The 13,597-nt window shown below is 40.9% G+C and overlaps 1 protein-coding gene across 9 annotated transcripts; it reads right to left on the bottom strand.

Moving 5' to 3' along the window:
• Positions 1–1,119: 1,119 nt before the first annotated feature.
• srsf1a (serine and arginine rich splicing factor 1a) lies at positions 1,120–7,277 on the bottom strand. 9 transcript variants are annotated; one of them, XR_003716916.2, is made up of 5 exons: positions 6,727–7,276; positions 5,177–5,358; positions 3,737–3,909; positions 3,435–3,525; positions 1,120–2,693 (listed from the first exon to the last, which is right to left on the bottom strand). XR_003716916.2 is itself a non-coding variant. In XM_028806609.2 (5 exons), exons 1-4 carry the CDS (start codon positions 6,918–6,920, stop codon positions 3,173–3,175), a joined length of 744 nt encoding a protein of 247 aa, XP_028662442.1. In that variant the 5' UTR covers positions 6,921–7,275; the 3' UTR covers positions 1,120–2,693; positions 3,137–3,172. The 9 variants fall into 9 exon arrangements, 5 of the variants coding, with proteins under 5 accessions (XP_028662442.1, XP_028662443.1, XP_051786207.1 ...); XR_003716915.2 differs by lacking the exon at positions 3,435–3,525 and adding an exon at positions 3,123–3,367 and having other exon boundaries at positions 6,727–7,275; XR_007935481.1 differs by lacking the exon at positions 3,435–3,525 and having other exon boundaries at positions 1,120–1,729; positions 2,556–2,693; positions 6,727–7,275.
• Between the last annotated feature and the right edge of the window lie 6,320 nt (positions 7,278–13,597).

Below are 13,597 nucleotides of genomic sequence, written 5' to 3'. Positions count from 1 at the left end.
TTTCAGGAAACCAAAACCAAACACATGCAGCAGCACAGATCAGTGCGGTCTTGCCAAGTCACAGTCCAAGAAGTCTTCAAAAACAGCACCTTCTTGCACATTAGGCTTAAGCTGGCACAAGGTAGAAAGATGGCATTTGACTCCTTTACTTCAGCTGGCAAATTCATATTAAGTGAACAGCCAGTTTACCATGATGACCTTTAAATGTAGTCTTAAAATTAAAGTTACATATTCTACAGACCCACTCTCCCCCCCCCCATTCTACCCGGTAACACATCTAACAGATTTACCATCTGCCTCAAATGATATTCTTGAACAGGCTGTAGAGAAAAGCCAAGCAAAATGACACCTTTTATTGGCTAACTAGAAAGATTACAATATGCAAGCTTTCGAGGCAACTCAGGCCCCTTCTTCAGGCAAGATGTAATTACATCTTGCCTGAAGAAGGGGCCTGAGTTGCCTCGAAAGCTTGCATATTGTAATCTTTCTAGTTAGCCAATAAAAGGTGTCATTTTGCTTGGCTTTTCTCTACATTCATAATGGCTAACACGGTACAACACCCTAGTACTACTTGAACAGGCTCAAAATCAAGACAACAAGACAGCCAAAAACAGCCACTGCTAGACCAATTACTCATACTGTAACTCTACACAAGTCTGGTTTATTGACTTTACGTGCTGCCATCATCTTGGGCCATCCAACTGTACCCTCACCTGTTTCTTGACAAATTTCCCCCAAAACTAAGACTGAAGCCCAGGTAAACCTCACCAAGCGTGGAATCTGAGTTAACCGAAACCATCACCTTAAAAACTAAGCTACAGATTTGTTTTTATTTTTTTTTTTTAAGCACAAAACCAGCAGAAACAGTGTAGATATAAAAGCGGTTTTATAAAAGCGGACTAAATTCTGTTCCATGTATAATGCCTAGGCTGGCACAGCCTTGGCCTCTCGCACCACAGGTCAGTTCAATATTAAGCCTCCACATGTGGGCTCAGAGCAACACCACCAGGCATAACCAGCATCTTGAAGGTCTTATGGGAGACTGGGAATGTAGGAGGTCACCACATATATGTATACCCCTCTAAACAACCAAAATCAAAACACACATTGAGACTAAACTCTTTTCATAAGATTTATTGTGAAAAATTAAAAACCATTAATACTGGATCCTAACAAATTTAGTGAAGTCAATTTGGGATAAAACAAAACTCCCCTTACCACTCTCAATGAATGCCAATTGGGGTAATCCTAAAGCACCAATTAACGAACCCAACCCAGCCACCCACCCACCAGCCCATTTCCCCCACCCCTGCAATATTTTTTTTTTAACACAATTACCAAATTCCATTTGCTGAATCCATCCAAAGATTGCTCCAGCCTCCTGGTCCTCGCTGATCCTCTTTATATTTTAATAAAAGAACCAAAAATATATATATATAAAAAAAAAAAAATCACGGGCCAAATCCACGACCGACCTCTTTGGGGCTCCAAATAAAAGAAAAAGTTCAGGGATTGGGGAATTTATTTTCATTATTAAAAAAAGCCAATTGAAAGAAAATTATGAAAATTCCATGAGAATGAGGTTTGGTTGGGGGGAATCCTCTCCTACGGTTCCCGGTAAATTGATCCCGCTCCATGAATCCATCCTTCCCTATCCTATCCTGATTATGAAATGATCCAATGATCCGGCTCCAAGGATTGGGATCCAGTGAGCCCCTTCAATCCAAACCTTTAAATACCAGCAAAACCAAAAAGAAGGAGGCAACAAGTTAGAATGTGCACCAGAATAAAACAGCTCTTTTTTTAAAAAAAAATTATAGGAGGAGATCATGACTGGTTATCAGTTTAAGTCAACTTTACAAAATTCATGATGCCAGACAATGATCAGCTCCCAAAGCAAGTGAATGGCACAGCACATCATACGTAAATGCTAAGACAGATCTGGGAGATCTTTCTGTAAAAGGTTTTCTAGATAAGGAAAAAAAGGCTTCTATAAAAATGTATGGAATAGTAATTTACATTTTAACAAATCACATAACTGCAGTACAGTAATGGCAAGTTGTGACATTTAAAATGTTACAGCATGTCAATCTTTCTGCCCTTCATCCATCCCCACACACTTTTAAACTTCCTGATCCCTTTCTTGACTTTGGGGGGCCAGGGATGTCCCTCCAATGTAGTCAGTCAGATTAGACTGGTTAGGCCTCCTGCAAACCAGGCGCTCGCTCGCTCTCTCTCTCGCTCTCAAATGCAGGTTACATATTAAGTCAATAATAAAAAAATAAAAAAAAATACACAAAAACACTTTTCAATATGGTGCACAAGCAATGCTACATCCAGTCAGACAGAGGACATGCGAGCTTAGCAGTATTGATAAATGAAGTTACAGGAAACTAAATTACTTAGCAAAGCAGTTAGGAGATGGGGAGGAAATAAGAGGAACTTCACAGGCACTCAAAATACTATGTTCTCCAATATGATAATGCAAATCAGGGAATCTATTCATATTCAATACTGCTAAGTTTTAAAGGTGACTGAAGCGCTTGGTGTCATACCATTGCCTCCATTATTGATCTGACTGCGCCTCCTCAAATCCTCCTCCAAACAGACACGCTCTGATAATCCTAATATGAATGAATTGTGCTTCACAATCCTTTATTCCAAAGTATTCTTTAATCCTTCTTCAGATATGTCTATAGAAAGACACACGAAAAGGTAAAAAAAAAAAAAAAAAAAACATTCGTAGAAAGATTCCCACCCGTCACACACACCAAGACACCCATGAACATTAAACCCAGCCCCTGATCCTGGCAAAAGTATTAGCCCAAATCTAAACTTAACAGTTTACAAAAGCAAGAGCACATACAGATTGTGTAAGGGTGGGAGTTAGAACATGCAATGGGGATTAAAATGTATGCCTGTAGATTCAAATTTAAAAATAAGTTTGGCCGAGGATCAAAAAAAAAAAAAAGGGACAAAGTTGAGGGGAGAGTGGGATTACAACTAGGATGGGTAGCCACTGAAACTATCAATGGCAAATGAAATAGTAAATTGGAAATCTGTAGCAAATTTAATAAAACAAAAAATGTAAATTGTTATTAAAAAACAAAACAAGGACATACAACAGAAGAATCACCAGTAAAGCAACAGGCTGTAATCATTCCCCAACCCCCTAAGTACGAGAACGGGATCGGCTGTGACGGGGAGAGTAACGTGGCGATCCTCTGCTACGTCGAGGAGAATAGCTGCGGCTGCGACTGTTGCTTCTGCTGCGACTCCTGCTGCGGCTTCGGCTTCGTGAACGAGATCTTCCATAGCTGGGGCTCCGGGGGCCATCGACTTTCACACGGATGTAGGCAGTCTCCCCCTGGCGGATACGGAGAGAACTTTCTGATGAAAAACCATTCCTTTTACCACAAGCAACCAACACTTACCATGAACAAACAAATCCATCTACTAGCACAACTGTATTTTAAAGCGTCAGGATTCCCATCTGAGGATTCCCTGCACTGGTTAGATACACTGCTAAATAAGAAAGCAAAATTTCAGGATGAGAAATGTGTTTCACTTATGGTGGTGAAAGATGAAAATTGATAGATGTTAACTATCAATTCTGTAAACTGTCACCATATACCTGACGTCTACCAGATATCTTAAAGCATTCCAACTTAATTTCTTATAAAAAGTGCCTTCAAGGTATAGAAATATCAATCCCCTGTCCAAAAAAGAACCTTACCTCGTGAGATCGGAATTTAGTGTTATCCAGCTTTCGCACAGCATAGGTCATATCTTCTTTACGAACAAACTCCACCACACCAGTCCCATCTCGGAAAACGTCTGCATAACATACATCACCTGCTTCACGCATGTGATCCTTGAGATCCTGCCAACTACCACTAGGAGGAAGCCCTACAATTAAAACCAGACAGATGGAAAAACCAAACTGATTATTTACACAATGGTTTCAATGGCGTACAAGGTACTAGGTGGTAGGCTCTGAGGAAAAGAAAAACACTTGACACAACCACGTTTAACCACAAGTCATGTTTCTGACAAAAATTCAGCCTTGTACCCCTGAGAACAGTGAAGGCAATCTAAGGCAGAGTGAGAGACTTTAAAGTCTACAGTGCGAACTTTCAATACAGAAACAGTACCACACATAGTGGTGTGACAGTTCGCATCTAAGAAATAGCGGTAAAGCCTTTGGTGGGTGCTTACCCTGTGGTCTGTATGTGAATCCTAAGCCACAATAATGGGGACATTGTACTGGAGAAACTAGAAACTATACAAACTGAGGTGCTGACCCCCCTTGGGATCATAAAAGATCCCTAGGTATTTCCTGAAAAGAGTAGGTATTTCCTACTCATACGTCCCGTCTAAAGTGCCTAGTACAGCCTTGAACATTCTAGCCAATTCCCTCGCTCACCCCTTCAAGACCCAACAGCTAATATCTGATTAGCACAGTGGTGCAAGAATGGATGCAATCTTGTTATCCATATGGATGCTACACAATGGTTGTGATTGAAGTGGCCCCACCGTTTATGCAAAGTGCTTTGAATAGGTTAGAAAAACAATATCTAAAATGTACCAAGAAATCTGGGTTATACTTGAATCCGCAACATTTAAACATTTCTCTCTATTCCAAGTAATTCCCTCATTTGTTCTGTTGAAACTTCATTTTACCTTTTCACCTTCTCACTCTGGCAGCAGCAGATTAACTTTAAAAATCTTTCATAAAGTACAGACTAGGACGACCAACCAGGTGAATGGAAGGCGTTTCTTTGAATGGCCATGGAGTCCCTAAAGCTATTTGTTCAGTGCCTGCTAATTGGAGTGTAACCTCCTCACGCATTTAAAACAAAACAAAAAAGTTAAAAATGTACTTCAACAGTCAGCCTTTCCTAACTACGTGGATTGATATATTAATGTAAAGAGGGCGGTCAATGGCTTATATAACCAACGCTGAAAAACAAGCATGACCAATGAGGTAAGATGCAGTAGTACAATAGATTACTTCAATGTAATGTAATTTTCTAAGTCAAAAGAAAACCATCAAAAATTTCATCCTTTCTAAAATCGACAAACTAATCTCACGGGGCAGGTCTAAACATGGAACAATACTACAGAAAGACAACCAGGTCATTTGTCCAAAGGCTGAGCATGCCAGGGTACTCACCTGAAACTATGACTCGGTACTCCGAGCGCCTAGATGGGGGACCATATCTTCCACGTGGGGCTCCCCCACCGCCACCACCGCCTCCTCGGCCAGTACCCCTTCCGCTTCTGGGAAATTCAACTCGTAGTCTGTAGCCATCATAGTCATACCCGTCGCGTCCATACACTGCATCCTCCGCATCCCTGCAAAATAGATTCAGCGACTTCATGTCAGGTCCAGCTCATAATACAAAGCGTTCAACATGACTCAACTTACACCACGAGTATGGGGAAGTACTTGCTACCAGAGAAACCGATGTGATGTTAGTCCTGTCCGAATCACTCAAATGGCTGAATTTTAAGGACGCGACGATTCGCACAGTTCTAGTTTCACCCAAGGTATTTCTACGTACTTTGCACAAAAGACGAAAAGATTCAGTAATCTGCCCACAAACGTGAACGCACGGTTATGGACACAAGCGATTCACGAGACTAAAATTTGAGAGGCCCGCTGGTAATAAATTACTTTTTACCCACCTTTCTGATGCACCCGAGTAAGTCGTAAAGTTTTGTGCAAACGAATGAAGGTTTCAAAGCCCCCCATATTATTAAAAATCCAAGCTGAAAATTCTAGCACGCCAAAGCAAAAGAAAACATCCACAATAGAACGTAACAGCTTGTATGAAATGCGGGTTTTACTGGATATTTCCAACATAAGTTCACTCCATACAACCAGTTTATAAACGCTTTGTGTAAACACAGTTGGTCGATCCCAGGGCTACAAAGTTCATATTCAGTCCGAGACGCGCGTTTTTTGGGGGGATTTCAGAATAACACGTACATCTGAACAAGACAGAAAAAAAAAACATTGGGAGACCGTGCACCCTCTGAAACACGAGGTGAGTAATCCATGTGCAGCAGCACCAACTACTGCCCCAAATTCTAATGGCAATAACGCATTCGTGCACCCGGGGCACACAACGTAAATTAGGACGTTCGATTTACAAGGAGGTAAAGGACTCAAAAATGTGCAAAACTATGTTATTTAAGCCATACTAACAACCGATTTCCGTTCGGCTTTATTACGTCAAAGAAAACGCCGGTTAATTAAACGATCTTCAAGCAAGGCGCACACTACTGGGGTTTATTCGATCTTGCTCAGCACCATCCCCCATTTGAGCCGAGACAAAGGCAGAAAATGTGCGCCAATAAAGCTGAAATTAAAGGTCGATGAGCAAGCCAAGTTGGGATCGACCATCCACACGTGCATTTCAAGTATTTAAACAGACCACAATTTTACGAAAAGGAGTCACAGCACAAACCGCGGGCTTTGGCCGAACCAGGCCCGATCCTCCCCCCCAATCCATCATTACCACGACGCACGTGCAGTGCACTTGTTCATCGTGCAAGTCTAATACTATTAAAAAAATCGTAGTGAAAGACATTCGATGCATATTACATTGACAAAAATACTAACCTTTGTCTAACGACACCAATGCGCGATTACCATAAATATGACTACGCAACCGCGTGCAATACCCCCTTGGCTAATAACATGTTTTTCAGTCTTACCTGGGATCTTCAAACTCAACGAAAGCGAAAGGCGGCCCCCCTCGCCTGTTCTTCAAATCGATGTCGCGGATAGCACCATACTTGTAAAAAACGTCTTCGATGTCCTTGGTGCGAATATCTGGAGGAAGGTTCCCCACGTAGATGCGACAATCATTATTGCCAGCTGGGCCTCGAATAACTCCACCGCCAGACATGCTTCCCGTGTCCCCGTAAAAACAAGCACTAAACTGCCGATTACACTCTGCAACACCTTGCTGCAATGCGGTCAACTTTATTTAAAAAAATGGGAATTTGTTCGACCAGCTTATTTTTCTATCCCTGCGCAAAATAAACCTACACCAAAATGGCGCTGCTGATCGCCTCTTTCAGACCTCTTCACGAGAAGCGGAGGGATACTTGGAGACGCACGCGACACTTTTATCACTACGAACACATCCGATGCACGAGCTAGTCCGGCGGTGCCTTAAAAAAAAAAAAAAAAAAAGCTGATAAATATTTAACGTGAAGCTTTTCTTAGCAGTTGTATAATAACATTGGGCTTTCAGACCTTCTTGAAAAATTAGATCAACTCGTATAATAGTACCTAATATAGATATGTTCCTTTTATATTTAGTGAGAGACCGCCGTAATGACGTATTTCCGGCATGGAGATTTATCTTCATCTCATTGGTTTCATCCGGACACGCCTACATTTGTTGGGCTTTTGAATTTTTTCACGATATTACTTTGATAAATAAATTCGTTGTACTTCTGCTGTTGGTTTGCTTCTGAAAGAAAGTACTGTGTAACTATGTTAAGTAAAATTTATATTCGTTGCCATAGACTAGCGTCACCCTCTACATGCCGATTCTGTTCTTAATATTTTATACAATACAAAACAACGGTGAGTTTATTTGGTCTGCTTTAGGCGTTGGATCCTGTCCTGATACCATCGCTGGGCATTCGTCTACGTAATGTTGGTATGAAATATGGAAAAAAATCCATGAGGACGACCCCGAGCCTCGTGCGGCGTTGTTTAATTTACAAACCGGCTACAGGAAAACATAAAGGTTTATTTTATTATGAAAAAATAAAAAGTGAGCAATTTCCGTAATTTTGCAGTTAATCTGTTTGTAATTTGCTTATATGCAATCAAGTACGGTAATACACAGCCACAATATAACCACCAACTGGGGAAGTGAATATCATTGGCCAGCAAGTGAACAATCAGTTGTTGAAGATGATGAGATAGAAGCTGGAAAAATGGGCAAGCGTAAATATCTGAGCGACTTTGACGTGGGATAAATTCTGATGACTAGAAGACTGGGTAAAAACATCTCCAGAAAGGCTTGTCTTTTGAGGTGTTTCCAGTATTTAGTGAGTAGTAAGTACCAAAAGTGGTCCAAGGAAGATCAACCAGTGAACCTGCGACAGGGTCATGGGCACACAAGACTCATTCATGCATGTGGGGAATGAAAGCTTGACAGTCTAGTCTGATTTTACAGAGGAGCTACTGCACCACAAATTGCCGAAAAACTTGAAAGTAATATTACTGTATTATGATGCATACATCTTTCAAACCCACCTATCCAGGGTGGGATTGCTGAGTACCAGGACCCTACACCAGTAATCATCGGGCATAAGTCAGGAACAAACATCTCACTACTGTTCAAAAGTTCTGGAACACCACAGATTTTCCAGTTTTTTTTTTAAATTTAATTAGCTGAAATGCAACGAATGACTTAAAATGATGAAAAGGTAAGTTGTAAACCACCAGAGGTTTAAATTTAAAGTTTAGGTTAGCAAAAGCAGAAATAATGGACATTTCAAAATATTACAAATGGACCTTCTTCAGTGAACAGCTAATAGATTACAACCTACAGATGTTCTGCTGAAATTAAAGTAAATTAAGCTTTGCAAGCTGAATCAAACAATTTGCACAGGTGTCCCAACTTCTGTTGATTACTTAAAAACCCTCTGTCTGTCTTAAAGCAGAGTTGGAACAGTCTGTGGTACTACAGTACATCCTCTGAAGTACTACTTGGACAATACTACACTGTAGAAAGGTGTAAATTCCAGTGATAATGACAAGAAAACAGCAATTAACAAATGAATTGAGACAGAGCATTATTACCCTTTGGGCCGGTTTATACTGTACTTCACGCTCAGAATGCATACGCACATGCATCATGGTTGCCACGCGTTCCCAGCGTTAATTTGATGCGTCCTGTGAGCATGTCCTCAGAAATTAACATGACGTGTGAGCAAGTTGCAGTACCAGCAAAAGTCGGGGGGTGCAATGTGTTGAAGTTGGAATGTGAGATCAGAGTCTTTTTTTACTATCAACATGTGACAGCAAGCCGCGTTGCAGATACTACAGGATTGATGTGCATGCTTCAATGTTTGATGAACAGGTTAATGTGGTGAAGCAAATCATCAAACTTACAGTAAATGCAGACATACAAATGTATTCATGGTGCTTTTCTTCATCTATTTCTTGCATAGGCAATATAAGTGTTGCATATTCCCCATTGTAATGACACAATAGATTTTAAAGGTTTTACTTTTTTTTTTTTGCACCTTTGCAACAGCATCAGAATGTATAAAAACGTATTTGAGCCACAGAGAAAAAAAAGTGGAAATTTCGACTTTAATCTCGTAGTTTATTTTGTCATTAACGTAGAACATCATAAATGTCATCTTAAAACCGACCCAGCAGCAGCAGGCAGTGATTGCCACACAGGACACATTAAGTTTATGATATTCCAGTGCTCTGCACATTTAGAATCCTTAGATATATACTTTATCACTTTCATGATGAAATGTGTTAAAGCATGTATGTTACATTTTACAGATAAATTGTTAATTTAAATAATACTGTTAATAATCAAACACATTTAGAGGCGGCATGGTGGCAGAACGGAAGCGCTGTTGCCTCACAGGGAGTCACATCCCTGGTATTCCCTGACTGGACCAATTCACAACACAGAGAAGCCGAATATTTTATCCTCACTGTGATGATATCTTGCATTGCCACCTGGCGGAATCCTTCAGATATACATAAAGTACGCGCTCAAGCATAAACAGTACATTGCTTGCATAGCAGTAGCGTCCACAAGTGTTGTGTCGCGTGAAGTATAAACCCAGCCTCAGTAGTGTAGGCCTTCCATTTGGAGTGACAGTGAGTACAGTGATGTCCTAGACAATCCAAAGACAATTGCAAACTGGAAGAAACTCTAATAGGAAGAGATCTGGCAGACCCAAAGTCACAACCCAGTCAGAAGACTTGTAACACAGTCTGTTCCAATGTGATAGACGGTCCGTGGTGTCAGGCAAATTTTAAAGAAATAATTGTGCCCAGAAAATGTAGGCTTCAATTCGGCTCGGGTGTGCATGAGTGAGTATCGCTCCATGGTTAATTGAGGTGCTGGCTGATCATGCTGCATTCACATGCACAGGTGGGCAGATCAGTCAGGTGCCTCAATGGTACGGCGGAGGAAGTGGCTCATCGCACCTATGCCCAATTAGGCTGGTGAAATAAGAAGAGCCTGCGCAGCAGAGAGGTGGAAAATGAAAGATCAGCAGAAAGAAAAAGAAGGGAGGTTAAAAAATGGAGAGAAGGCAGGAGGCAGAGAGAGTCGGTGTAAGTGAGAGAGAGACAGAGCATGAGAGAAGGCAAACATCTGGGAGGAGATCCTCTCGGAGGAGCATGATGCTGATGCTGAGAAGGCTACTCCAGCTGAGTGATCAGGGAGCTGGAGTAACCCATTGGTGTGACTCACTGCATTAAGTCCGGGAAGGCAGCTGGAGTCGGGGAGGCATGGTGCAGTGCCCCGTGGTTGCCAAGGGCCTAGAAATGGGGAACCAAGCCTAGAAGAATGAAGTCCAGGTGAAGTACCCTGCTAGGAGGTATGGGACAGCAGGAATGAACCTGAACCTGTGGAAGATGGTTGGCTGTGCTTGTTGGCAGGGCATCTGCTCTGCTGCATGGTCCCATATAGGGTAAACAGAGTAGACATCAGTTTTAAAGGGGCGTACCAAGATTTTTAAAGAACAGCTTCCTGCCTGGGAATTTTAACTTCACTTTTAAAGGATTATTCATTGGACTTGTTTTAACCTCCACCATCACTTGCTATTAAGGATTATTTATTTATTATTGGAGTTGGTGCATGGCACTATTTATTTGAACGCTATTTGTGTTTGGAATTGTTTTTAATAAAAGCGCTAAGCACTTTTTTGCGCCTACCCCTTGCTGTATGTACCTGGCTCATTCTTGGTTTCGTTATTGATGTTGGCAGGTTTAAGAGGTTCCCAAAGGCAAACAGGAGCATGGAGCCAACCCGCACTGTCACATCTAACTCTGCTCTAACATAGACAGAGGGTTTTTAAGTAATCAACAGAAGTTGGGACATTTGTGCAAATTGTTTGCTTCAACTTGCCAGGCTTAATTTACTTTAATTGCTGCATAACATCTGTAGGTTGTAATCTGTTTGTTCTTCCTTGAAGAAGGCCCATTTGTAATGTTCTCTGGCAGTTTACTGCTTACCTTTTCACCATTTTAGGTCATCCATTTCATTTCAGCTGATTAAATTTGAAGAAAAACTGGAAAAAGTAAGGTGTTCTAAAACTTTTCACTGGTAGTGCAAATACATATAAAGTGATATTATTGTGTAATACAATGTTTACATTATATATTATACCTATATGTAAATTATATGATACCAGTAACGGTGTACTTCACAATAACGTGCAGTGAATACACTTGACTTGACCATATTCCATCGACCCTTGACCTTTGTTGACCATATAATGTATGTGTACCAAATTTCAGGTCAATAGGTCAAACGGTTTGCGAGCTACAAGTGATTTAAAATCCTGGACAGACAAATGGACAGCCACAGTACAGTATTACATAAGAAGACATTTGTTATGGTCTTTTTTGACAGCCCTAAATTCTGTGCGTTTTTGTCTTTAAAACATAATGTTAAGTGCAAGAAATGAAGTCATTTATTGTTTAAATTTAAAGCTTTTAATCATTTGGACTCTCTTTTTAAAATGTTAGTGACATCTACATACTTTTTAATTTGTTTATGTTGTAGCATTTATTAACATACATATCTATCTGCTCCACAAGGCTTATTCTCACCTGGACAAAGATGGCACCACTGTGCAGATTATGTTTTTTGATTTCTTCCATGCCTTCAGTACTATTTAGCCATCCCAGTTAAGGGGAAAACACAGAGCTATGCAGGTGGATGAGCCTATGGTGTCCAGGATAATGGACTCTCTGTTGGGAAGAAGGCAGTTTGGAAGACTCGAGGACTGTGTTTCTGATGTGATCAACACTGGAGCACCACAAGGAACAGTCCTGTCTCCTTTTGTCTTCACTCTGTACACCCCAGACTATAAATATAACAGCAGGTCATGCCACTTGCAGACATTCTTAAACAAATCTGTACTTATAGGGTGGGATTACCCAACTGTGGCATTATTCTGGGTGCAGAGGGTAACCACAAAGCTCTGCTCCATTCGCATGCTGCAAACGTTTCATATATAAATTTGGTTTCTAAAGTTTCTAAATATTAATTGTATAAGTGAATGATACATAATAAATATATTAATCTATGACTAGTGAACAAAATTCTAATTCACATAGATTCAAGAGAAAATGGAGCAAATGGACATTAGGAAAAAGGCAGGTGAAAATTTATCTGACCTCAACCATCTGTCTCCCCAGCACCACCCAGGCATTCCAGGCTGATGTCCATGACCTTGGTGTAATACGACTAAGGACTAAAGGGCATCTGTCACTGGAGATGACATATTGATTCAGAAGATCCTTTTCAAGCTCAGAAGGGGTAACCTGATCAAGATGGCAGTAATACCACAGGGAACAGCAGGGCACAAAAAAGAGAGAGATAAAATATTGAGGAGATAATAACAGATCGCAGTCAACTCAACTATTATTAACATTTTTTAGCCCCCCACCTCAGCAGCTATAACACAGCTTTTCTGTGCTAAAATTGTAAGCCTTCATGCCTGATTTGAAAGTTGGGACACCAGTTTTTCGCAACATATAAGAAAGAATAGGTCCTTATATCTGAGTACAGATAGCAATGAAAGTATTACAGTAGATAGATAGATAGATAGATAGATAGATAGATAGATAGATAGATAGATAGATAGATAGATAGATAGATAGATAGATAGATAGATAGATAGATAGATAGATAGTGTCATGCACGTGCGAGCAGGAGGACGTTGTATGGACCAAGTGAAGGTAATTCCATGCTAGGCCAGGTGGTGCTGGGGTGCACTAAACCTTCTCCTGTTGTCTCTGCAGACCAGCCACGGGAAAACCTGTCTGACTCAAAAATTGAAGATGTCACTTCCGGTTCCGACACCCAGGATGACATCACTTCTGGTTCCAGCGCCTAGGATGATGTCACTTTGTGTTCCAGTGCCCAGGACGACATCAGAAGAAGGTCACTTCTGGTTCCCCTACGTAATTTCCACTTTGAGCACTTAAACCCACCATCTTGCCAAACCCTCAGCAGTTCATGTCTGGACTCCAACAGAGACACTTCTACCTAAAACTAAACCCATTGCAGCCAGGGATAATATATGGGTGGCTGCCCCAAACCTTTTTAAGTGTGTCGAGTCTGATCTTTTCAAAACAGATAGATTGATGTTTATTTGTTTATTCGAAAGATTGAATTATGTTTTTTGATTTTTCTAGTGCCTTCAATACCATCCAGCAATCCCTGCTAAGAGGTAAGCTTGGAGATATGCAGGTGGATGAGCCTGTTGTGTCCTGGACAATGGACTATCTGTTGGGCAGACTCAAGGACTGTGTTTCTCATATGGATGTGAGCAACACTGGAGCACCACA

Source organism: Erpetoichthys calabaricus, chromosome 8, assembly GCF_900747795.2.
Source record: "Erpetoichthys calabaricus chromosome 8, fErpCal1.3, whole genome shotgun sequence".
NCBI lineage: Eukaryota > Metazoa > Chordata > Cladistia > Polypteriformes > Polypteridae > Erpetoichthys > Erpetoichthys calabaricus.
The sequence above is the reverse complement of the archived record's forward strand: the minus strand, read 5'-3'. Positions and strand labels throughout refer to the sequence as shown.

Coding starts and splice junctions, on each gene's coding strand:
- srsf1a (XM_028806609.2), bottom strand. CDS start 6,920: ATGTCTGGCGGTGGAGTTATTCGAGGCCCAGCTGGCAATAATGATTGT. Junction 5,359..6,726: donor GTTGAGTTTGAAGATCCCAG/GTAAGACTGAAA, acceptor TCTATTTTGCAG/GGATGCGGAGGATGCAGTGT. Junction 3,368..3,736: donor CTAAATTCCGATCTCACGAG/GTAAGGTTCTTT, acceptor CGTATCCGCCAG/GGGGAGACTGCCTACATCCG.